Source organism: Cibotium barometz, chromosome 4, assembly GCF_041138505.1.
Source record: "Cibotium barometz isolate CiBa-2024 chromosome 4, ASM4113850v1, whole genome shotgun sequence".
Classification (NCBI taxonomy): Eukaryota; Viridiplantae; Streptophyta; class Polypodiopsida; order Cyatheales; family Cibotiaceae; genus Cibotium; species Cibotium barometz.
The window spans coordinates 15313946-15337636 of NC_141049.1; the positions used below are offsets into that span (position 1 = coordinate 15313946).

The 23691-nt window shown below is 43.8% G+C and overlaps 1 protein-coding gene across 2 annotated transcripts; it reads right to left on the reverse strand.

Moving 5' to 3' along the window:
• Positions 1-1214: 1214 nt before the first annotated feature.
• LOC147638952 (15-cis-phytoene desaturase, chloroplastic/chromoplastic-like) lies at positions 1215-22422 on the reverse strand. 2 transcript variants are annotated; one of them, XM_086785890.1, is made up of 14 exons: positions 22036-22422; positions 21087-21219; positions 20802-20890; positions 17362-17419; positions 17078-17233; positions 16742-16890; positions 3218-3337; positions 2877-3090; positions 2691-2793; positions 2503-2550; positions 2314-2359; positions 2026-2213; positions 1729-1891; positions 1215-1565 (listed from the first exon to the last, which is right to left on the reverse strand). In XM_086785890.1, exons 1-14 carry the CDS (start codon positions 22216-22218, stop codon positions 1497-1499), a joined length of 1719 nt encoding a protein of 572 aa, XP_086642016.1. In that variant the 5' UTR covers positions 22219-22422; the 3' UTR covers positions 1215-1496. The 2 variants fall into 2 exon arrangements, with proteins under 2 accessions (XP_086642016.1, XP_086642026.1); XM_086785900.1 differs by having other exon boundaries at positions 1215-1631; positions 22036-22382.
• Between the last annotated feature and the right edge of the window lie 1269 nt (positions 22423-23691).

Here is a 23691-nt window from a genome sequence, read left to right on the forward strand (position 1 = left end):
GACATTAGGAAGGAAAGCATGTTAGCCACTTGGGCTAATACGGCTGCAATGACCACTTCATCGACTTATATTTGGATGCCTACTAAGTTATGCGTTCTGTATGCTCTTGTAAAAGACATCTTACATTATAATGAAAGCCCAAATGGAGCTTAATAGCGAATGGGAAACTTAGGTCTCTTAATGTGTAATGGATGAGTAAGATAGAATGAGACCTAGAACTATCAATTATAAGTCTTGGTCATATGCTAGTGTGAATAATCGCACTTGTACATGAGTCAATTGTAAAGAAGTATTTATATAAGTATTGGTCAAGCTAGTGTGAATAGATTTCACTTGTATATACGTCAATTGTAAAGAACTTTGGCTCTTCTTCTTGATCCTTGTTTTAAAACTAAGCAAGAGTGCTCTCATTGAAGCATTTGAGTGTACATCGTGTTGTGTATGTGTGTCCCTTTTTGTGTTTCTCATTCTTATGCAATCTATGATGAGATTGATAGAAGATTACATACGTGTTGCTCTTCTCTTGTATTCCTCTTCGGTGCACGAGGTGAGGGCCAAGCTTCCCTAAATCTTGGAGACCGCTCGATTGAGGAGGCTAATGGTTTGGAGTTGCAAAAATGAGCCAAGCACATTTCGAAGATCCAACGACATAACAAGCAAGTCAAGATATGTTACCTAACAAGACAACATAGTCAAACCAAAACACAAGCTAGTGATGAACATTCATCTTATGGGTTGTAATGGTTGTTAGGTTCCCTATTGAGTTCTCAACAATATGACCGAAGTTCTTTATCTTCTTGCTCTAAATTATTTTATTTTATTTTCCGATTGACATTTGAACCAAAGTCCTCCGATTTTTCACTGCCCATAAGCGCTAATTATCCGCTCGTAGGCGATGCCACCCGAGGAAGCACCAAGGGGGGGTTGTGAGCCCCAAGGCCTCTTGGTCCTAGGCAAACACCTTCACCACTTGAGCTACCACCTCATTGGCTCTTGCTCTAAAATTTGATTACATGGGCCTTGGTAAAAACACTGGCCTTCTTGTTCTTCCCTTGCTTTCAAATTTACTTGTCCTATATGAGGACTTCAAAAGCTACTTTTCTGAGAATCCCATCCATGATGGTAACATCAATTATTAAATCCGAGCAAGTGTTTAACTGATCGTCAATTATGAACTTTTGCAAGGGCTAATGTGGCGTATTGAAGCTTCATCAAGATTTAAAACCTCCACAGATTTACTGCAATGAAACTAGGGTAGTTGAATACAGAAACTCTGGAAGACGGGAGGGTGTGTTGCCATCTTTGCAATCCCCCTCCCCCAATTAATACATAATGTGATGGTGACTAGTTTCTGAATCATACAATCACAATTATCCCTGAGATGTCATAAGCTTCCAATTAATAAGAGGCTTCTGATCTCTGGCCCCTTTGTCAGAAAACATACATACTTCAGAATTACAGGTGCCCACTTGGATTTACATATGGGTATTGTGTCTTCACACCAACGCCGTCTCTGCCTCCTTGATAACTCTTGAAGAAGCTGAAATGAGCAACTTCTCTTGATCCTGCCAGGGTGTGAGTATGTAAGTCAAGCATGCCCAAGGAGTGGAGATCCTCCCCCAATGTCATGCCTGTAACTGATAAAAGATAAGTACTCGCAGACAGACTTTCTCCATCAATGTTCTGTGTTATTGACTAGACTGCAAGGAAGCAAGTAGAGCCAGTTACCTGTACAATGGCTTGTGCACAAAGCTTTCCCGAGAGTACTGCACCTTCCATTGATGCCAAATACTTCTGCTTTGTGAAATCCCCAGCAAGGTAAAACCCTTGGATGGGTGATCTTTGGAGGGGGCGGCACGGTTCACAATTTGGAACTGTCTTGTAAACAGACCTGCATTCAAGTCACGCACTCATCAGAAAGGACATCGAGCGACCAGAAAAGGCTCAAAACCATTGTCGATTCTTCATAGCATGGGGCAAGTTCAGATGCTTTTACAAAGACGAATTTCATGTAATAGTGCCCACCTTGGGGTCTTCACAATATGATATTTCACAATTTTGGCCTTGCTGCCATCTGCAGCTATCTCATCTGGAAAGAGCTTTGCCAGTTCATGCATGGTGGCTTCTATTATCTCTCCCTCACTGCATGATATCCATTTCTCAGCAGGTGCAAAGACCAATTCTAGCATTGATCTATTTGGATCATTATACTCCTGCAAGTATATCCACAGGCAACATGTAACTGTCTGGATCAATAAGACTGCTGCATCAAAATATTACAAAGTGAGAATAAAAACAAGTCCCGGAGTCTACCTTGCAAGTGATAGACATGTCAGCATAGACACTGAGCAGAGGACTCCTATATAACCCAGTAAAAGAAGAAAAAGAAATCTTCAGCAACAGTGCTCAAAGGGAAAGAACTAGACTACTGTAATGGTCTCTTAAGACACTCCAGAATAGGTTCATAAATTCTGAGTAAGAATTGGGCTGCAGAACTCATACCTGCTGAAGAGAAGATGGTCATATGTGTTCTTCAGCTTCTTGTCAAACCTAGAAAACCCAACCAGTGCAAGGAGATGAGACCCCAAAGTAAAGCGGCATCAAACACTATTCCCAAGCTTTAAGAGAATCCTTGGAAGGAATTTGGAGTACTGCTGTACTAGCATGGAAGATTATGGCAATTGGTTTACCATATGTGCACGTTGATTACTGGCACACCCTCAAGCTTCTTCAATTTCTCAAAGTATGGGATTTTCTTCCATTCTTGAGGTAGCAGCAACTTAAGAATATCAACTATACCATAAAGGAGAAAGCAACGTTCAATGTCACAATAGCTCCAAATATATTGACTCTTAGATAACCTTTCTTAATCTTACCTGGCATTGCTGACACATATACATCACCCTCTACAGTCCTGCCATCAGTTAGCAAAAAGTGCTTCACGGTGCCATCCTCATTCAATTCAATTTTCTGCAATCGTGAATTCATCTGAAGTTGTCCTCCTCTTGCCAAACAGTAGTCTACAATTGGCTGGCACAATCTCTCTGGTGGATTCCCATCAAGGAAGGCCATTTTTGATCCATGTTTCTCCTGTATACATTACACCAGGAAGTTGGTTGCATAAGTAGATCCAAGCTCTCAAGCAATCAAACAATGAGTGGGAAAAACAAACTATAATCTTTACACAGTGTTATAACTTGGGGTTGGTAGAACATACCTGAAGAAAGCGGTTCAGAGCGATAAGAACCACTTGCATCGAGAGCTGATCCGGAACAATGAAGTTCAATGCTTTTGACATGGCAATAAAAACTTCATCATTAACCCGCTCCGGCACTCCCTGCTCATGGACTAAAAAATTAATCACACAAGCTCATCGTGTATATTATCACAATCCCTTACATGATTGCCACTATGCAGTATTGGTTCAAACATTGAGTTTTACTGTACAAAACAAGCTTCATACTAGAGATTATATGGTGTGGTGTTGAGACAAGTTGCAAGGAGAGCAACGGGCAGGAGGCGACGTGATCATTTTTCCTCAACGGGATCGCATGTGGGCCAGCCAATGTTTTTTTATTATTATTTTATGCCACGTGGATTGCGAATATCAAAGGCGGAGCCTTACGATTTATTTTGGGCCAGCCATCGTTTCTCAACGGCATCACTACTGGGACGGCTAGCCAACGTTTTTTTTTGTATTATTTTATGCCACGTGGGCAGTGCATATCAAAGGCATTTTGCCATCGTTTTTTTTAATTAAAATATGCCACGTAGGTAGCGCTAACCAAGGTGCCCCGTTTCTAGCCATTTCGGTGAGTTCGACGGCGTTTCCCCGTTTCGGGGCGCCGTTTCCCCCATTTCCTATGACTATGGCCCACAGTCAGCCTGGAACAAAATGCAGCTTCTGTAGATCATCCTATAGGTAACACGTGATTGTACTTCGAATATTTCAGCATTGTCAGATCAAGGAAAAGACTTGCACTTGGATCATAGAGTCCAACGCTTTTTTCTCTCTCTTCCTCTTTTGGATTCGCTCTTCTTCTCCAATTCCACTCTCTCCTTCTCTCTTCCAAGTCATGTCTTAATAATCATTTACACTTATGCGCACCTTGCATGTAACTGTGGTAGGTGCCCATCTGTTTTGGACACCTCTTCATTTCATTAACTCAATGTTTTAACCTATACTGAATGATAATCATGTAAGGATTTCAGTACTTGTCTTGTACACAAGACTTGTTTCCTATGACTGTGACACAAGTCCCTTCAGCTGAGATTCAAATCCCAAAGCTCCAGCACGGTCCTGTCTCCCCCCCTTTCTCTCTTACTAGTTTTTGGTTCTATAGTTTAATTTATCAAGTATATGTGCCGTTTCCGTTTCCGAGGGGGGTGCCGTTTCTATTTCCGTTTCCCGTTTCTGGTGACTATGCTGTGGGCACATGAATTGCACTCTGAGCTGCTGAAACATGCCTGAGCTAACTCCTATTGAGCTCCAGGTGATGAAAAAAATAGGCAAAATGATATTAAATGCTATTAATGCTGTGTTTTCACATGTGCTGCTGGGCAACTTGTTTCTCCATCATAGGGGCACTTGGCTCTACACATCTTATATAAGGCTCTCAGTCGGCCAGCCCTACAATCCACGTGTCATGTGCAAGCATTGCCATGGACATTCTCTGAAGCTAATCCAGAAGGGGGCAGCCAGAAGAAGATCATTAGAACCAGGACTTGGAGCATAAAGTGCAGAAGTGGCAAGTGTGGACTAGGAGAAGGACATGAGGGGTCTGTCGGCTGAACCAAAGTTCTGTCGGTTGTACCAAAAGGAAGGCGGCTGCAGGCGCATCCATATCTATGATTTACGACCAGTCGGCCAACACTCCAATGGTCCAAGGGCCTATAAATAGGCATAGTGCTCATTTAGTTGTTCATTCACTCCACTAGGGAGTGTGTCCTTTGTGTAGGACTGTCTTGGGTGAATACACCTTTCCATGAAGGCAGCCCATGGCTGTAGATTTAGGATACCTTTTGTACCATATGAATATACTGAATTTCCAGCTAGCTCTCTCTCTCTCTCTACTCTCCTTTCTGTCTGCGTTTTTGCATCAGCATGTTCTAAGTGGTGTTTAGGGCTGAAAGAAGACTCTCAGAGCTTCCGCATGTTACATTGATGCAAAAACGCGCGGAAGCTCTAAGAGTCTTCTTTCAGCCCTAAACACCACTTAGAACATGCTGATGCAAAAATGCAGACAGAAAGGAGAGTAGAGAGAGAGAAATAGCTGGAAATTCAGTATATTCATATGGTACAAAAAGGTACCCTAAATCTAGGGCCATGGGCTGCCTTCATGAAAAGGTGTATTCACCCAAAACAGTCCTACACAAAGGACCCACTCCCTAGTGGAGTGAATGAACAACTAAATGAGCACTATGCCTATTTATAGGCCCTTGGACCATTGGAGTGCTGGCCGACTGCTGGTCGGCCAGCCGACTGGTCATAAATCATAGATATGGATGCACCTGCAGCCGCCTTCCTTCTGGGACAGCCGACAGCACTTTGGTTCAGCCGACAGACCCCTCATGTCCTTCTCCTAGTCCACACTTACCACTTCTGCACTTTATGCTCCAAGTCCTGGTTCTAATGATCTTTTTCTGGCTGCCCCCTTCTGGACTAGCTCCAGAGTAGAGAGAGAGAAATGGCTGGAAATTCAGTATATTCATATGGTACAAAAAGGTACCCTAAATCTACAGCCATGGGCTGCCTTCATGAAAAGGTGTATTCACCCAAAACAGTCCTACACAAAGGACCCATTCCCTAGTGGAGTGAATGAACAACTAAATGAGCACTATGCCTATTTATAGGCCCTTGGACCATTGGACTGCTGGCCGACTGGTCATAAATCATAGATATGGATGCGCCTGCAGCAGCCTTCCTTCTGGTACAGCCGACAGCACTTTGATTCAGCCGACAGACCCCTCATGTCCTTCTCCTAGTGTCACCAGGAGGTGAAACTTTTTGCAGTTGTTTTCTTTATTTACATTTCTTTATAAATATATGTTTTTCTTTTCTTTCTCTTTGGTTGCTGTTGTTTTCCCCCGGGATCTCTTGGAAGGGCTTGGGCCATTGCAATGTCAGAATGGGTCAGCCAGTGGGACTTTGGACCAATGGTTGGCTAAGCCTGAGAACTGCACTGAAAGATGAATGACAGTGTCCAGGACATGGGCACTGAAAGATGAATGACAGTGTTCAGGACATGGGCACTGAAAGATGAATGATAGTGTCCAAGACATGGCCACTGAATGAGGGCATAGGCCGGTTTACACTAGTAAGTGGCCGCCACCGAAATGTGAATGTATCTTGAATTCTAAGCAAATTCTGAAGTGACCATAGTGGTCAAAGATGGTCAGGAGACCAGAAGGAATGCAGATGACATCATCCCTAAAATCTAGGGAACTGCTAATTTTTGCAGTGTCGGAATTGAAAAGTGTTCGCGTCAGTTTGTGCAGAATGTCAAGGGGACCAAAAGCCGACAAAGGACTGTTGTGAGAATGTGAACCAGTCAGGACATTTTTAGCCTGGAAGATTGCATGTGGAAAAGGCTTAAAAATGTGCCAAGTGTCAAATTTTGGTGCATTTTCCTCATAGAGAAGAGGAAAGCGTGGGAATTTGGGAAGAGGAGGCTCATTTGCAGCCATCATGTGGTTTTGTTGCAGGAAAAACAGCTATGGTGGTGCACTCCCTTGCCCTACAACTCATGAATTGAGGGTTGAGCTTGCTCCCCACAACCTCTCTCTCTCTTTCTCTCTCTTGCAGACTATGGAAATGCTCTCATCAGATAAAATCAGGTACAGTTGTGTGAATTTCATGCTTACATGCAAAGGTTAGTTGCCTCCTTGAACAGGAACAGGTGTAGTTGGTTCCTACACCAAAGCAGGGACGGAAGAGGGTAATAACCTCTTCAATACAATGCTGTTTCAGCACTGTTTAGGTGCTGTTTTTGGGCTGTTATGTTGCCCGGTTGATGCCAAAATGCAGTAGGGCCTTGCTTTAGTCCTTCAGGACAATACAAGGGTTATTTTGGGCTGAAAACAGGTCTGTGCAGAAAATTACAGCAAGCTGAATTGTGATGTTTTGGACTCCATTGGGTAGCTTGATGCCTATGGAAGTGAGCCTGTCAGTTGGGACTCATTCTGAGATGTTATGGAACAGTTTTAGTGCAGTTATGCTGGCAAATTTCTCCCAGAATTTGTAAAACTCAGCTGATGTAAGTAGAGTGCTTTGTTGCACTTGTGCTTTGTAATTTTCAACCTTTTAACAATAAAGAAATACCGCAAGGGGCGCCGGACTTCGGGGCCAATGTGTTGTTGAGCGAGGGAGCGAGGATTCCGTGATTGTGTGTCTGAGTAAGTCCAGGTTATTTGTGAATGAATTACCGCTTTATGTGTCCATAGACCGGTTTTATGGTTCCGTTGCCGGGACAGGGTCCTCTTTTCTGCAAGAGCCCGGACACGGATTGGATTGGGTGAACAGGAGACACACATAGTGAGGTACAACTGATTACAGGTGAGAAAGAGTACGGTCTCTTTCTTTGGATACAGGTTCCCTTAAACTTTCAGTTGACAGTATGACAGACAAAGGGAAAGGCAAGCTCCCTGCCGAAGAGAGTTCCTCTTCTACTCGCAGACAACATATAGAGGTGACAGGTGCCCAGGTGTCAGCCTCTGCTCGGATGGAGCCAGTAGTACAGCCAGCCTTGTTAGAGGAAGAACAGGAACAAGAGGATTTATTTCATGCGCAGCTCCTGAGCATGGTTGGTACCTTTGAACAGTTGGTGAAGAATCCCAGGATGAAGAGGTATTTGCAGTCAAGGACAGGGGATTCCCAGGCTAAATCATCTCAGCATGCAGTTGAGAGGGCACAAGAACAAATGCCAAGGATGCCACAGCATGTAGAACAGACACCAGCAGTGGCAGCTGATCCAGTGCAGCATGTTACACAGGCACAGGTACATGCATTTAATGGCCAGGAAAGTAATGTGCAAAGGGTCATGCCGACCATTCCTCCATTCGTTGCTTTCCAGCCTGGCTATTTTGGTGGTGGGTCTGTTTTCCAAGCCATGGCTAGGCCGCCCACAGTTTTACCAGGACTGATGTCAACAGGGTCACCAAGAATGATGCCTATGGAAGCTGTGAACCCTCTTTATGCCAATATAGGTGTGCAGCCCGGATTTCAAACTTATTTTAGTCCAGCTTTGGGGCCCGCAGCACCTGTCAGTGTGGCTGAATTTTCTCAACCTAGTGGACAAAGAGCAATAAGGACTGATGCAGAAAAGGTGCAAAAGGATTACAAAGGAGGAGGTCAAGCAGTAAAGTTTGAGACTTTCAGTGGGATGCAGGACAAATTGAAAGCGCTGACTTTCATTCAGCAGTTTGATGCAGCATACACTGGGGGTAACTTTACAGAGTCTTCTAAGGTGCGGAAGGCTGCTACTTTCTTGAAAGGTAATGCATTGCAGTGGTGGACCTCACTGCTGATGCAAGGACAAGCACCTGCTACATGGGTTCAGTTTAAGCAGCAGTTCTCTTTTGCCTGGCTTACAAATACTTTTGAAGTGGATGTTATGACAACATGGCACAAACTTGATGCAGCCAACTGTGTAAATTTGGAAGAGTATAATAAGAAGTTTTGGGATGCACTCTTGCCATTAACTTCGTACAGGACAGTGCCATTGTCAGAGCAAATAGAGAAGTATTGCTGTGGTTTGCCCAAAGAAATCAGGGATTATTGCATTAAGACCAATGTGTCTAATATGACTCAGCTCATTGAGAATGCAAACATGGCTAATGCATTGCTACAGGGAGGTTCACGTGGCTTTAAGAGCACAGTGAAGAAGGAACCTCAAGACAAAGGATAGAAGAGGCCACTATATGGCAAGTCATTTGAAGAGAGAAAGGCATTGATGCAAGCTGGGAAATGTTTCATCTGTGAACAGAAAGGGCATATGGCTGCAAAATGTCCACAACAGCCAGCAAAAGAGGCGGAGGATAAACAAGGGCCACCCAAGAAGAAGACAATGTCGAGTGCAAGATTGATACCTGACATGGTTGGGGACCAGCCATGTGATGATGCGACAGAATTGTGCAGAGCATGGGGTAAAATCAGAGATGCTACAGTACTGATTTTCTTTGACCCTGGTGCTCGAGCCAACTTTATTTCACCAGCATTGGCAGCCAAGTTGGGAATTTGTGCTGAAGAGATGGGACCAGTTGGACAGGCTGATTTGGCATGTCCTGGGCATTCAGTTCCTGTCACTCCTATACTTGGCAAACTTCGCATGCATATTCAGAGTTATGTGGACACAGAGGAGTTTCTTATCATGCCCTTGGAAGGATGTGATGTCTTGTTGGGAATTCCATGGTGTCATAGGAAACATGCAGTGTTGGATGCTTTCAACAGGAAAATCACAATTGTACATAGGGACAAGACTCATGTTCTGGATGTGAAGCTGAAAGGAGAGTCTGTCCCAGTTATTTCTGCTTTTTGAACCTGAATTCTGAATGACCTGTACATTTGTATTATATGTTTGGCAATGTACAGTTTTGACGTTTGTTGTCACTGACTTAATCAATGAATGAACTTTCAGTGCTTTGAAGTTGTATCTGTTACGCTTCAAATGAATGATTTACATGTTGTGACACTAATAGTACAAGATATATGCTATCGCCCTGTGTTGCATCCGGAAACATGTATTTGAAAGGCTTGAACCTGCGATGGCACAAATGGTAGTGGCGAATCCCTATCATCGCCCCGTGTCATCCGTTGGCAGGAGATACATGCGATGACACTAATCACCTGCGGAGTCTTGTGATCGTCCTGTGTCATCCGTTTGCATGTGGACTTGCAATCGAGGTCGCTTGCTTCTTTCAAGAGGGGGGTATGTCACCAGGAGGTGAAACTTTTTGCAGTTGTTTTCTTTATTTACATTTCTTTATAAATATATATTTTTCTTTTCTTTCTCTTTGGTTGCTGTTGTTTTCCCCCGGGATCTCTTGGAAGGGCTTGGGCCATTGCAATGTCAGAATGGGTCAGCCAGTGGGACTTTGGACCAATGGTTGGCTAAGCCTGAGAACTGCACTGAAAGATGAATGACAGTGTCCAGGACATGGGCACTGAAAGATGAATGACAGTGTTCAGGACATGGGCACTGAAAGATGAATGATAGTGTCCAAGACATGGCCACTGAATGAGGGCATAGGCCGGTTTACACTAGTAAGTGGCCGCCACCGAAATGTGAATGTATCTTGAATTCTAAGCAAATTCTGAAGTGACCATAGTGGTCAAAGATGGTCAGGAGACCAGAAGGAATGCAGATGACATCATCCCTAAAATCTAGGGAACTGCTATTTTTGGCAGTGTCGGAATTGAAAAGTGTTCGCGTCAATTTGTGCAGAATGTCAAGGGGACCAAAAGCTGACAAAGGACTGTTGTGAGAATGTGAACCAGTCAGGACATTTTTAGCCTGGAAGATTGCATGTGGAAAAGGCTTAAAAATGTGCCAAGTGTCAAATTTTGGTGCATTTTCCTCATAGAGAAGAGGGAAGCGTGGGAATTTGGGAAGAGGAGGCTCATTTGCAGCCATCGTGTGGTTTTGTTGCAGGAAAAACAGCTATGGTGGTGCACTCCCTTGCCCTACAACTCATGAATTGAGGGTTGAGCTTGCTCCCCACAGCCTCTCTCTCTCTCTCTTTCTCTCTCTTGCAGACTATGGAAATGCTCTCATCAGATAAAATCAGGTACAGTTGTGTGAATTTCATGCTTACATGCAAAGGTTAGTTGCCTCCTTGAACAGGAACAGGTGTAGTTGGTTCCTACACCAAAGCAGGGACGGAAGAGGGTAATAACCTCTTCAATACAATGCTGTTTCAGCACTGTTTAGGTGCTGTTTTTGGGCTGTTATGTTGCCCGGTTGATGCCAAAATGCAGTAGGACCTTGCTTTAGTCCTTCAGGACAGTACAAGGGTTATTTTGGGCTGAAAACAGGTCTGTGCAGAAAATTACAGCAAGCTGAATTGTGATGTTTTGGACTCCATTGGGTAGCTTGATGCCTATGGAAGTGAGCCTGTCAGTTGGGACTCATTCTGAGATGTTATGGAACAGTTTTAGTGCAGTTATGCTGGCAAATTTCTCCCAGAATTTGTAAAACTCAGCTGATGTAAGTAGAGTGCTTTGTTGCACTTGTGCTTTGTAATTTTCAACCTTTTAACAATAAAGAAATACCGCAAGGGGCGCCGGACTTCGGGGCCAATGTGTTGTTGAGCGAGGGAGCGAGGATTCTGTGATTGTGTGTCTGAGTAAGTCCAGGTTATTTGTGAATGAATTACCGCTTTATGTGTCCATAGACCGGTTTTATGGTTCCGTTGCCGGAACAGGGTCCTCTTTTCTGCAAGAGCCCGGACACGGATTGGATTGGGTGAACAGGAGACACACATAGTGAGGTACAACTGATTACAGGTGAGAAAGAGTACGGTCTCTTTCTTTGGATACAGGTTCCCTTAAACTTTCAGTTGACAGTATGACAGACAAAGGGAAAGGCAAGCTCCCTGCCGAAGAGAGTTCCTCTTCTACTCACAGACAGCATAGAGAGGTGACAGGTGCCCAGGTGTCAGCCTCTGCTCGGATGGAGCCAGTAGTACAGCCAGCCTTGTTAGAGGAAGAACAGGAACAAGAGGATTTATTTCATGCGCAGCTCCTGAGCATGGTTGGTACCTTTGAACAGTTGGTGAAGAATCCCAGGATGAAGAGGTATTTGCAGTCAAGGACAGGGGATTCCCAGGCTGAATCATCTCAGCATGCAGTTGAGAGGGCACAAGAACAAATGCCAAGGATGCCACAGCATGTAGAACAGACACCAGCAGTGGTAACTGATCCAGTGCAGCATGTTACACAGGCACAGGTACATGCATTTAATGGCCAGGAAAGTAATGTGCAAAGGGTCATGCCGACCATTCCTCCATTCGTTGCTTTCCAGCCTGGCTATTTTGGTGGTGGGTCTGTTTTCCAAGCCATGGCTAGGCCGCCCACAGTTTTACCAGGACTGATGTCAAGAGGGTCACCAGGAATGATGCCTATGGAAGCTGTGAACCCTCTTTATGCCAATATAGGTGTGCAGCCCGGATTTCAAACTTATTTTAGTCTAGCTTTGGGGCCCGCAGCACCTGTCAGTGTGGCTGAATTTTCTCAACCTCGTGGACAAAGAGCAATAAGGACTGATGCAGAAAAGGTGCAAAAGGATTACAAAGGAGGAGGTCAAGCAGTAAAGTTTGAGACTTTCAGTGGGATGCAGGACAAATTGAAAGCGCTGACTTTCATTCAGCAGTTTGATGCAGCATACACTGGGGGTAACTTTACAGAGTCTTCTAAGGTGCGGAAGGCTGCTACTTTCTTGAAAGGTAATGCATTGCAGTGGTGGACCTCACTGCTGATGCAAGGACAAGGACCTGCTACATGGGTTCAGTTTAAGCAGCAGTTCTCTTTTGCCTGGCTTACAAATACTTTTGAAGTGGATGTTATGACAGCATGGCACAAACTTGATGCAGCCAACTGTGTAAATTTGGAAGAGTATAATAAGAAGTTTTGGGATGCACTCTTGCCAGTAACTTCGTACAGGACAGTGCCATTGTCAGAGCAAATAGAGAAGTATTGCTGTGGTTTGCCCAAAGAAATCAGGGATTATTGCATTAAGACCAATGTGTCTAATATGACTCAGCTCATTGAGAATGCAAACATGGCTAATGCATTGCTACAGGGAGGTTCACGTGGCTTTAAGAGCACAGTGAAGAAGGAACCTCAAGACAAAGGATAGAAGAGGCCACTATATGGCAAGTCATTTGAAGAGAGAAAGGCATTGATGCAAGCTGGGAAATGTTTCATCTGTGAACAGAAAGGGCATATGGCTGCAAAATGTCCACAACAGCCAGCAAAAGAGGCGGAGGATAAACAAGGGCCACCCAAGAAGAAGACAATGCCGAGTGCAAGATTGATACCTGACATGGTTGGGGACGAGCCATGTGATGATGCGACAGAATTGTGCAGAGCATGGGGTAAAATCAGAGATGCTACAGTACTGATTTTCTTTGACCCTGGTGCTCGAGCCAACTTTATTTCACCAGCATTGGCAGCCAAGTTGGAAATTCGTGCTGAAGAGATGGGACCAGTTGGACAGGCTGATTTGGCATGTCCTGGGCATTCAGTTCCTGTCACTCCTATACTTGGCAAACTTCGCATGCATATTCAGAGTTATGTGGACACAGAGGAGTTTCTTATCATGCCCTTGGAAGGATGTGATGTCTTGTTGGGAATTCCATGGTGTCATAGGAAACATGCAGTGTTGGATGCTTTCAACAAGAAAATCACAATTGTACATAGGGACAAGACTCATGTTCTGGATGTGAAGCTGAAAGGAGAGTCTGTCCCAGTTATTTCTGCTTTTTGAACCTGAATTCTGAATGACCTGTACATTTGTATTATATGTTTGGCAATGTACAGTTTTGACGTTTGTTGTCAATGACTTAATCAATGAATGAACTTTCAGTGCTTTGAAGTTGTATCTGTTACGCTTCAAATGAATGATTTACATGTTGTGACACTAATAGTACAAGATATATGCTATCGCCCTGTGTTGCATCCGGAAACATGTATTTGAAAGGCTTGAACCTGCGATGGCACAAATGGTAGTGGCGAATCCCTATCATCGCCCCGTGTCATCCGTTGGCAGGAGATACATGCGATGACACTAATCACCTGCGGAGTCTTGTGATCGTCCTGTGTCATCCGTTTGCATGTGGATTTGCAATCGAGGTCGCTTGCTTCTTTCAAGAGGGGGGTATGTCACCAGGAGGTGAAACTTTTTGCAGTTGTTTTCTTTATTTACATTTCTTTATAAATATATATTTTTCTTTTCTTTCTCTTTGGTTGCTGTTGTTTTCCCCCGGGATCTCTTGGAAGGGCTTGGGCCATTGCAATGTCAGAATGGGTCAGCCAGTGGGACTTTGGACCAATGGTTGGCTAAGCCTGAGAACTGCACTGAAAGATGAATGACAGTGTCCAGGACATGGGCACTGAAAGATGAATGACAGTGTTCAGGACATGGGCACTGAAAGATGAATGATAGTGTCCAAGACATGGCCACTGAATGAGGGCATAGGCCGGTTTACACTAGTAAGTGGCAGCCACCGAAATGTGAATGTATCTTGAATTCTAAGCAAATTCTGAAGTGACCATAGTGGTCAAAGATGGTCAGGAGACCAGAAGGAATGCAGATGACATCATCCCTAAAATCTAGGGAACTGCTATTTTTGGCAGTGTCGGAATTGAAAAGTGTTCGCGTCAGTTTGTGCAGAATGTCAAGGGGACCAAAAGCTGACAAAGGACTGTTGTGAGAATGTGAACCAGTCAGGACATTTTTAGCCTGGAAGATTGCATGTGGAAAAGGCTTAAAAATGTGCCAAGTGCCAAATTTTGGTGCATTTTCCTCATAGAGAAGAGAGAAGCGTGGGAATTTGGGAAGAGGAGGCTCATTTGCAGCCATCGTGTGGTTTTGTTGCAGGAAAAACAGCTATGGTGGTGCACTCCCTTGCCCTACAACTCATGAATTGAGGGTTAAGCTTGCTCCCCACAGCCTCTCTCTCTCTCTTTCTCTCTCTTGCAGACTATGGAAATGCTCTCATCAGATAAAATCAGGTACAGTTGTGTGACTTTCATGCTTACATGCAAAGGTTAGTTGCCTCCTTGAACAGGAACAGGTGTAGTTGGTTCCTACACCAAAGCAGGGACGGAAGAGGGTAATAACCTCTTCAATACAATGCTGTTTCAGCACTGTTTAGGTGCTGTTTTTGGGCTGTTATGTTGCCCGGTTGATGCCAAAATGCAGTAGGACCTTGCTTTAGTCCTTCAGGACAGTACAAGGGTTATTTTGGGCTGAAAACAGGTCTGTGCAGAAAATTACAGCAAGCTGAATTGTGATGTTTTGGACTCCATTGGGTAGCTTGATGCCTATGGAAGTGAGCCTGTCAGTTGGGACTCATTCTGAGATGTTATGGAACAGTTTTAGTGCAGTTATGCTGGCAAATTTCTCCCAGAATTTGTAAAACTCAGCTGATGTAAGTAGAGTGCTTTGTTGCACTTGTGCTTTGTAATTTTCAACCTTTTAACAATAAAGAAATACCGCAAGGGGCGCCGGACTTCGGGGCCAATGTGTTGTTGAGCGAGGGAGCGAGGATTCCGTGATTGTGTGTCTGAGTAAGTCCAGGTTATTTGTGAATGAATTACCGCTTTATGTGTCCATAGACCGGTTTTACCTAGTCCACACTTGCCACTTCTGCACTTTATGCTCGAAGTCCTGGTTCTAATGATCTTTTTCTGCCTGCCCCCTTCTGGACTAGCTCCAGAGAATGTCCATAGCAATGCTTGCACATGACACGATGACTGATGAAAAAATAGGAAAAATGATATTAATGCTGTGTTTTCACATGTGCTGCCCGGCAACTTGTTTCTCCATCATAGGGGCACTTGGATCTACACAATTGGCTTGCCAAAACCTATCCACACTGCCATACTTGGTTCAGCCCTGCCCCATGTGTGTAAATGCCCATTCTGGTCATTGAGCACTCCAAAGAGTATTACAAGTGGGCTATATAAAATATGTGGGACAACACATAACACCTTCTAGACCCAGACCTAGACCTAGATGGAGACCAGCAACTTGTCCCTGGACAAAGGCTCGCAACTTGCACAATGCTCATCCAAAAGGTAACTATGGGTGTACTTACTGTCCAATTATGACCGCATGGCAGCCTAGGACAACACCAGGTGCACTCGACAGCCCAAGCTATGAAATTGAAAGCCATCTCCCTATCACCTCGACAATCCCCAGGGGCAATACATCAAAGCTGAAACTTACCTTTCTTCAAGAGCAGAATCCTCCCCTCCCCTGATGTACTCTGTCTGAGCACGGCCAGCTGAGAGGGAGTCCCCCCTCTCTTACATTTCAGCTATACCTCGCTAGAGGGTTGTAAATATCACTCTACTTGAGAGCTGCTTCGTGATCCGCTTTCGTGGGTGTTCTCTCTTTTATGACTAATGCAGAATCATGAATCAACTTATGGACCGGAAAGTATGCACTTTGTTACACAGAAAAGACTTCTCATGCTGATCTGCGGAAAAAAGAAACCTTGCCGAAGTAAGCTCAGCAGTCAGTCTACGGGCGCATGAGCCTGACGAGTAGTGGGGTTTTCAGAGAAGCAGTTGTTGCCGCATTATGAGTTTTCACCACAACAATGTCTGAAGGAGAAAATCCAAGTACAGCTATTTGTGCAACAATATCTTCACCATTTCACTTCTTTCTATGGTCATATTTCCAACATTTCACTTCTTTCTATGGTCATAGAGTATGTATGGTGGAATATAATCTGCACGAGAGAAACCCAGTATGTTGAGCCCAAAGAGGAGTTGGTAGGTGACCATTGTTACACCAGGAAACCTCAAGAATTCAAAGGTAGCGACTTCCAAAACTTGCAAGTTCCAATGAACATAGTAACCCTCTATTCATCAATTTGTGAAAATATAAAGGCGAGACATTTCCTATAGAACAATCAGAAGAGAGAGGGAGAAAGATGAGATGAGATGAGTCTTAACGTCGTACCTAAGCCAGTGGACCATAGGTAGCCATCCATAGAGAGTGCAGGGTCATACCTGCTTAAGCATCCATTCCTTCACCGTCAAACCATCCTGTGCTTCCACATAAGACTGCCCACCCAATATAGCAGGCAACAGACCAATTGCAAACTTTATTTTTTCTGGCCAAGTCAGCATCTCGTTGTTTCTCAAAATTGCCCAGACTCCTGAAAGCGATCCCAAACACCTTTTCAACTTTGAAAGGGTAAACAAATAGTAGAAACTGGGGAATGAAAAGAACCCAGGAAAGACCATAATTATACATAAAGCAAAGCAAACTGGTCACTTATCAAGCACAAGTGACTACGGATCACTCAACGACAATCTACTAAAAAGTTGTTTATATGGCCTTACCATTGAGAGGTGCAGGGAGCACTTCTGGGAAGTCAAATCGACTAAACTCCCCAGGCTTGTTAGGCATCGCAAAGATCATACTGTGCTCTTTCCACTGCAACCTATCGTTGATCCCAAGCTCTCCAAAGAGATTTTGTATGTTGGGATATGCTCCAACTGGAAAAGATATGAAATTTCATCGTGTTATGATGGAGAATTTTGCTTGCACATGTGGATATAACCAGACAGATATTCTAAGTTCTTGCATTACGCTCAAACTGATAATAAAAATCCCTAAGACTTACAGAAAATGTGTAACCCTGTCTCATACCAATCCCCATCTTTGTCTTTCCAGGCTGCCACCTGCAAAAATTCTAGTTCAAATTCAGCCTAAGTTGGTAACTTCATGTAGCTATGAAACATCTAAAAGGTACGTTATAGAGCAAAACACGAAACACCTCCCCCCAACACACACACACACACACCTCTTTTATTTCTATTAAAAAACTGAGATAGGAACTCTGAAACATTCAAGGGACCGACTATAGTTGCCAAAAAGTTGTATCCTTCTCCATTACGCATTTGTCCTACATAGATGTGTAAAACATTAACAATGCAAGTGCCTTGCATTTGATACAAGAGCCTCCCAAGGTTTAGTATTGAGTTGAGTGAGGCTCCATGATCTTATCAAAAAAGTGTCCCTTGACACCCATGATCCTCTGGCACTGAGTCAATACAAACATATGTACTCACAAGCCAGACCACACACATGCACACATAATTACACCTTTGAATATTCCCAACCAGCTGGCACCAAACCTCTCCCACATTCTTCATCCATTCCCTTACTAAGGGTCATTGCCATCAGCAATCAAGAGGCTGCTTAATGGTAGAGCTCACAAGGGGGTGAACCACAGTAGTCAAAACATCCCAAGGAAATGGTAAACCCCAAAGAGTTTTGAAAAAGACAAAAAATGAAATGGAAAAGGATCCCAATGCCATGTCATAGGGTTAGTAGTATTCCATAGACAGGCTTACATGCACAAGTGCCAACTAGGATTTTGTGCAAGATTACAACACAAGAAAAATTTATTTGAGGTGCATCACAATGGCAATGACACACTGCACTTGGGATGGTGCTTACGATCTTTCCATTGAAAACTAAATAGGACATTATTTTCATAGGTGCAAGCTTATTAGTGTAGCATTTCCCAACTTGCCAACCGGTTGGAAAAGGTTGGCAAACAAGTTTGGATGCAAACATCATCTCAACAGGGTTGGCAATGGCTTTTCCTGGGAAAAAAACATGAGAACAGGGTTGGGACCTTGCCAACACCAAGTTTCGACAACTATGGGGCGAACCCTATGAAGTCAAGCAATTACTAGTAAACCGTTGGTGTGAAGGTTAGCAGACATTGGACATTTATGACACCTATTTGTAAAAAGGCAGAGGTCCACAGTGAGAGAGGACAAGGGATGCACACAAGTAGATTAGTTGTATGCCTATGAAGGGTTTTATGGTCTATGAGAATGACAGGCTGGAAACACAAGGAACAATGCATGGACAGTGGAGAACGGGCTAAGGTCAGCACGGGCACCTTCCCACAAAAGGCTCGGTTTGTGAAAATTACAAAATTAGGATTAAAGCCCCAATTTCAGGGTCCCTACATCAGGAGAGAGACTAGGCCCCTCATTTGATCATCCGTTCCTTATTTCCGCTATCAGCCTCACTTGAGGAAAAATTCAGCAGCTAGAAGCATTAGAGATTAGCCTCAAATCTCAGCAGAGCAGCAGCGACTTTTCTGGGCCTTCAGAATTGCCGAGGTTTGTCGGAGAACAACTCAGTTTCGAGGAGAAAAAGTCAGTAAATTGCTATGTTTTTAGCCTAATTTACACTTAGAGAGTATGAAGATCTCTCGCATTCAGTTTTTGGTCTTACATGTAGCTACTCCACATTTAATCACATGGCTACATTGAGGGCTATAATTGATAAGCCACACTTAACTGCTTTGTGGACTTCAGGGGCCTCAACACTCTAGCCACATGAAGCTCTTTCCTGTTTGAGAAAGTTTGGGCAGTCATGGGCTATAATTGATAAGCCACACTTAACTGCTTTGTGGACTTCAGGGGCCTCAACACTCTAGCCACATGAAGCTCTTTCCTGTTTGAGAAAGTTTGGGCAGTCATGGCCTTGCATGAGCAAACTGCAAGGCACGGGTCACAACCCCTACGTTGATGACAAACAAGTTAGGAGCATTACTGGGATGAAGAGTGACCCTTACCATGGACTCTCCTTGGGATATAAATAAGGCCTGGTCTGCCAATTTTTTGCTTCCTCGAATCACTAGATCAAGTCTCCTTCGTGCTAATAAAACATCTTTCTGATTGACTCAATGCCAGATGGGCTTGAGAGACCACTGCATGCACTGAAGGCTTTAGGGATTAAGATTCAACACCACTAAAACAGAGGTTGTAATCTGTCTTTCATACTTGGACTGACATGCAGTGGAGGGCGTGAATCCTACATCCTCCTGTCCAAGTTTTACCATGAGGCATGTTACCAAAGCTAGGTTTAGTGAGTAATAAGGTTCGGTTGCCTGGTTGAAGCAAGAATGTTTTCAGACTCCTGCTCTTTAATTCTGTGTATGGAAGCCAGGAAGGATTGGTCTACAGTAAATTACCCTGTTTTCTACACTAATTATAAGCAAGCCTTTGCTACCATGCCAAGGGAGCTGTAGCCCAGCGGCTAGGTGCACTTAGTTAAGACCAAGAGGTCCTGGGTTCAGTCCCAGCTGGTGCTCCCCCCAATGGCACCCCACGGAAAAATCGCCTTCAGGAGGGACTCACCTTCCGGCAGACACACATGATGCACCTAGGGCGGAGAAACAAAATTAACTACTAGAAGGATCTACCACCCAGAAAAAAAAAGTCTTAGCTACCACATGAGATGCTCCTTGCAGTTTGTGTGGGAAAATTCATATAGCCCTAAGTCTAAGGCGACCTTTCGAAGAGCAAGAATAAATTCCATATATCAAAAGGCAACTCTCTTCATGGTTACAACTCAAGCCTAAAAGACTCCTGTTCAATGCAGCCCATCAACAGATCCATCATGCAAAGCCTTAAAGACTCCAAGCAGCCCATCAACAGATCCATCATGCAAAGCCTTAGAGACTCCTGTTCAAGCAGCCCATCAACAGATCTATCATGCAAAGTTTCTACACTTCATGAAGGTGCATCCAGTAGAAATTCTCCAGTATTTAGCTACAATTAAGTGCACGGTTAGAAATTCAGCACCTCCTAGCGATTCTACCTCTTCTCATATACACTGCAAGGCAGTCTTAAACCTGGTAATGGAATCTCCCATGTATTATTAAAAAGCAGCTAGCCAGCACCACGAGATGATGGCAAAGCAGGAGCACAAGATGGCTCTAAACTCTTTGGACACAAGTCCTGTACCTGTAAACAGATGACACATCTTTCGAGCACAATTCTACAGAGCTCATTCTGTGCACACTGCTGATAGCTGTGTTCAGCAACCATCCACTGCACCTTCCTGAGCTTTGTGGAATCAGGAAGGTAGAGATAGGGGTATCAATACATTTCTGAGTAGCTACTATGAATAGCAAGGTTGCTACCATCACGTTTTCCAGAAGGATAATCAACATCTGCACAACACGATACCTAGCACACGTCTAAAGAGCAAGATAACTTTCCTCAAAGGATAGTTCTCATGTAGTAGTAATACCTTTCCACCCAGCACGTCTCGTGCTTCTAATAGTATGGGAATGTGCCCTGCATCAGCTACATATTTAGCTGTAGAGAGACCAGCCAGACCTGAAAAGAAAGAGCCTCAAATGATGTAAAAGACTTGAGATGAGTTAAATGAGAACAATTATGATTGTTTACTGAAAATCCCACTCTCATGTACATGACAATTGTATATTTTTCATGGATGCATAGTAAGAGGTTTCCTTTGTATGCATAACCTAGACTCGTGATTAAAAGTAAGGAAGATGTTATCTGTAAATACCTGCGCCAGCTATAACAACATGCAAAGGCTTGTTTGGCCTGGGAGCATTTCTGAAGGAAGCAGATAACCCCGCTGCCTCTGAATAGCTCGAGGTTTCTTCGATATTTGGCCTTGGAAAGTCCCTACAAAAAATCTGCGGGGGACAATTACTTCCTCCAGAGTTGTAGAAGTGCATGCAACGGCAAAAGTTCTACACAGAGTTGAGGCGGAGACACGAGGATAAAGACTTGAAGCACCTCTAACACAGTAAGTTTAAGTTAATGGAGCATGGGTTAAACAGGAGAAAGTACACAACGGTGATAAATGAACATGCATTAGAGTAGTTTGACAGAGGCAAGCTCACTGGATCAATAGTAAGCCACTGAAATGGCTTAGACAGAGGGTAAAGAGGGATTGCACTAGATAGTTGGGTAGTTTGTGCTTAGGTTTTGTGGCACAATCAGGTATCAGGAGAAAGCGGCCATGTGAGACAAGGGAGCAGATGGAGCTAGGAAAAATGAAGGATTAATATGCAGTGCAAATCTATCAGGGGCAGCAAAACCATCTATTTGACAAGGAGAGGACCTGCTACTAGGCAACACAGCCAGTTCGCCCTAACTGTTTTCAAGGAGCTTTGTGCAGTGCAAGTACTACCAGGAGAAGCAAAGCCATTTTTCTCCTTTTGCCAGGCAACAAAACCAGTGTTTGATATATAGAGGACCTTTTTCCAAGCAGAAAAACAATTTTTGTTTTGACAGGGAGAGGACCTTTTCTCAAGCAGGAAAGCCCAGTTTCCCTTACTGTTTTGACAATGGGAAAGCCAAATTTCCCTTAGTTTTTGAGAGAAGAGGGCAACAAAGCCATTTTCCCTTTAGTGTTTTGGCAAGGAGAGGACCTTTTACCAGGTTACATTTCGACAAGGAGAGGAGCTTGTGCAGACCAATAGAGAGCAGGATTTGAGGGAACTCACCTGGAGAGGCTTGAAACGTTTGGCATCGCCTGAGCTTGCTGATGGGAAATGGGCCAGGGAAGGGGCAGCAGCCCCAGCAAGAAAGTGAGAGGCCTGGTATCCCACAGCAGCTCTACTCACAAAACCGTCTACCTTGCCTTGGCCATGGCATGGGAGACTGATGCTAGGGCAAAGGCAATGCATTTTGCGATGATCGGGGCAAAAACGCGCGCGCACAGATCAAAGGGGATGAAAAGGTCGTTGGCTTTCGAGAGTCGTTGTGAAGGTTTTTTGTTGTGCGTTTGTTGGTCGGCATCTCCTAGTCGCATCCTCCTCCGCATACATCCAAAACTGTTGTGTGTGTCCATAAACGAAAAATAATAATCCATACCATTTTATCTCTCTCTCTCTCTCTCTCTTTTTGGGGTCTAGATTTATAATTCCAGAAACAACTTTACAGCTTTGCATCTCCAAGAAGATGATCCTCAAACTCTACATCTCCATGTTAAATAAATTACATATTACACTCCACCTATCATCTTCCAACTCAAAAGAGGACTGCCTCAGGAAATCTGGTATCCCAACTGAATACATGCCTCAATCATAGCTTCAGTTGTGCATCCTTCGGGAGACTGTTTCTCCAAAACATCCCCTTTCTTGGTCCATATTTTAACTACAGTTCTGGTTCCCACAGGATTCTCAACATGAAAGCCACATAGATATATACAGTTTGTTTGTCTTTAAGGTACCACCTCTTTGTCTTTAGCCCAAACTTTATAGATTCTGATTTCAGATCCAACCCTGTATAGCCCTGAAACATAAAGAGAGCATGTTAGGTTTACCTAGTATGCATGACACCCAAGAAGATATAGAGGTCAAGCTATGCCAATTTGCAAAGCCTGAATTATATGAACCATCTCATCCTGATTCAGCTTGTGTATATAATATACATACCAACACATGTATATACCAACACATGTATATACATTTGTGCATACCAACACATGTATATACATTTGTGCATCAACTCTGTCACATCCAACCCTAAATTGGTTTCTTTCTGAAAGACTATACAGTTTCTAGGTATTCCATATCTCCCATAAATAGCAAAACTTGATTATGTTGAAGATTAAATCAGTAGCTCCATCACTGGCTGCCCATCTCCCTAAGATCCAATCCCCGCCCTGGCCTTGTATTCCTTTACTACAACAGACCCATTTCCCAGTTCTGCCCCATGCCCCTCTAATAGATGGGCAGTCCCAAAAGGCATACTTCCCATCTTCCAAAGTAGTCTTGCACACCTGGTACAGCATTCACTAGTGACGTTTCTCTGAAGTAGCTTGATCCCAATGGGTAGGGCCCACATGCATCTCCTCCATTAAAAAAAACTGAGATTTTACAGAGATGCATATCTCCCATATTGCTTTCCATTTCCTTCTCCAGCTGTTTGGGCTCCCATTTACCCTCCAAATTATATTTTAGTAGTCTACATTCACCACACTTTTCCTTAACTCCTTATACAAGTCCCTCGCTGCCCTTTTATCCAATTTTACACCATTCTACCAAGCCCAATCCTTAATCCAGTACAAGTCATCAAAGTTGTGGATGTCCAACCCTTTTGTACCTCATCCAACACCTGTCTAACCAATTGCCCTTCCCTAGGAGACAATTTGAACT

Bases quoted from the DNA above. Each gene is read 5' to 3' on its own strand.
- LOC147638952 (XM_086785890.1), bottom strand. From the start codon at position 22,218: ATGCATTGCCTTTGCCCTAGCATCAGTCTCCCATGCCATGGCCAAGGC. The intron at 17,234-17,361 runs GTAAGTCTTAGG...TATCTTTTCCAG, and splicing joins GACAGGGTTACACATTTTCT to TTGGAGCATATCCCAACATA. The intron at 1,566-1,728 runs GTAACTGGCTCT...ACACCCTGGCAG, and splicing joins GTGCACAAGCCATTGTACAG to GATCAAGAGAAGTTGCTCAT.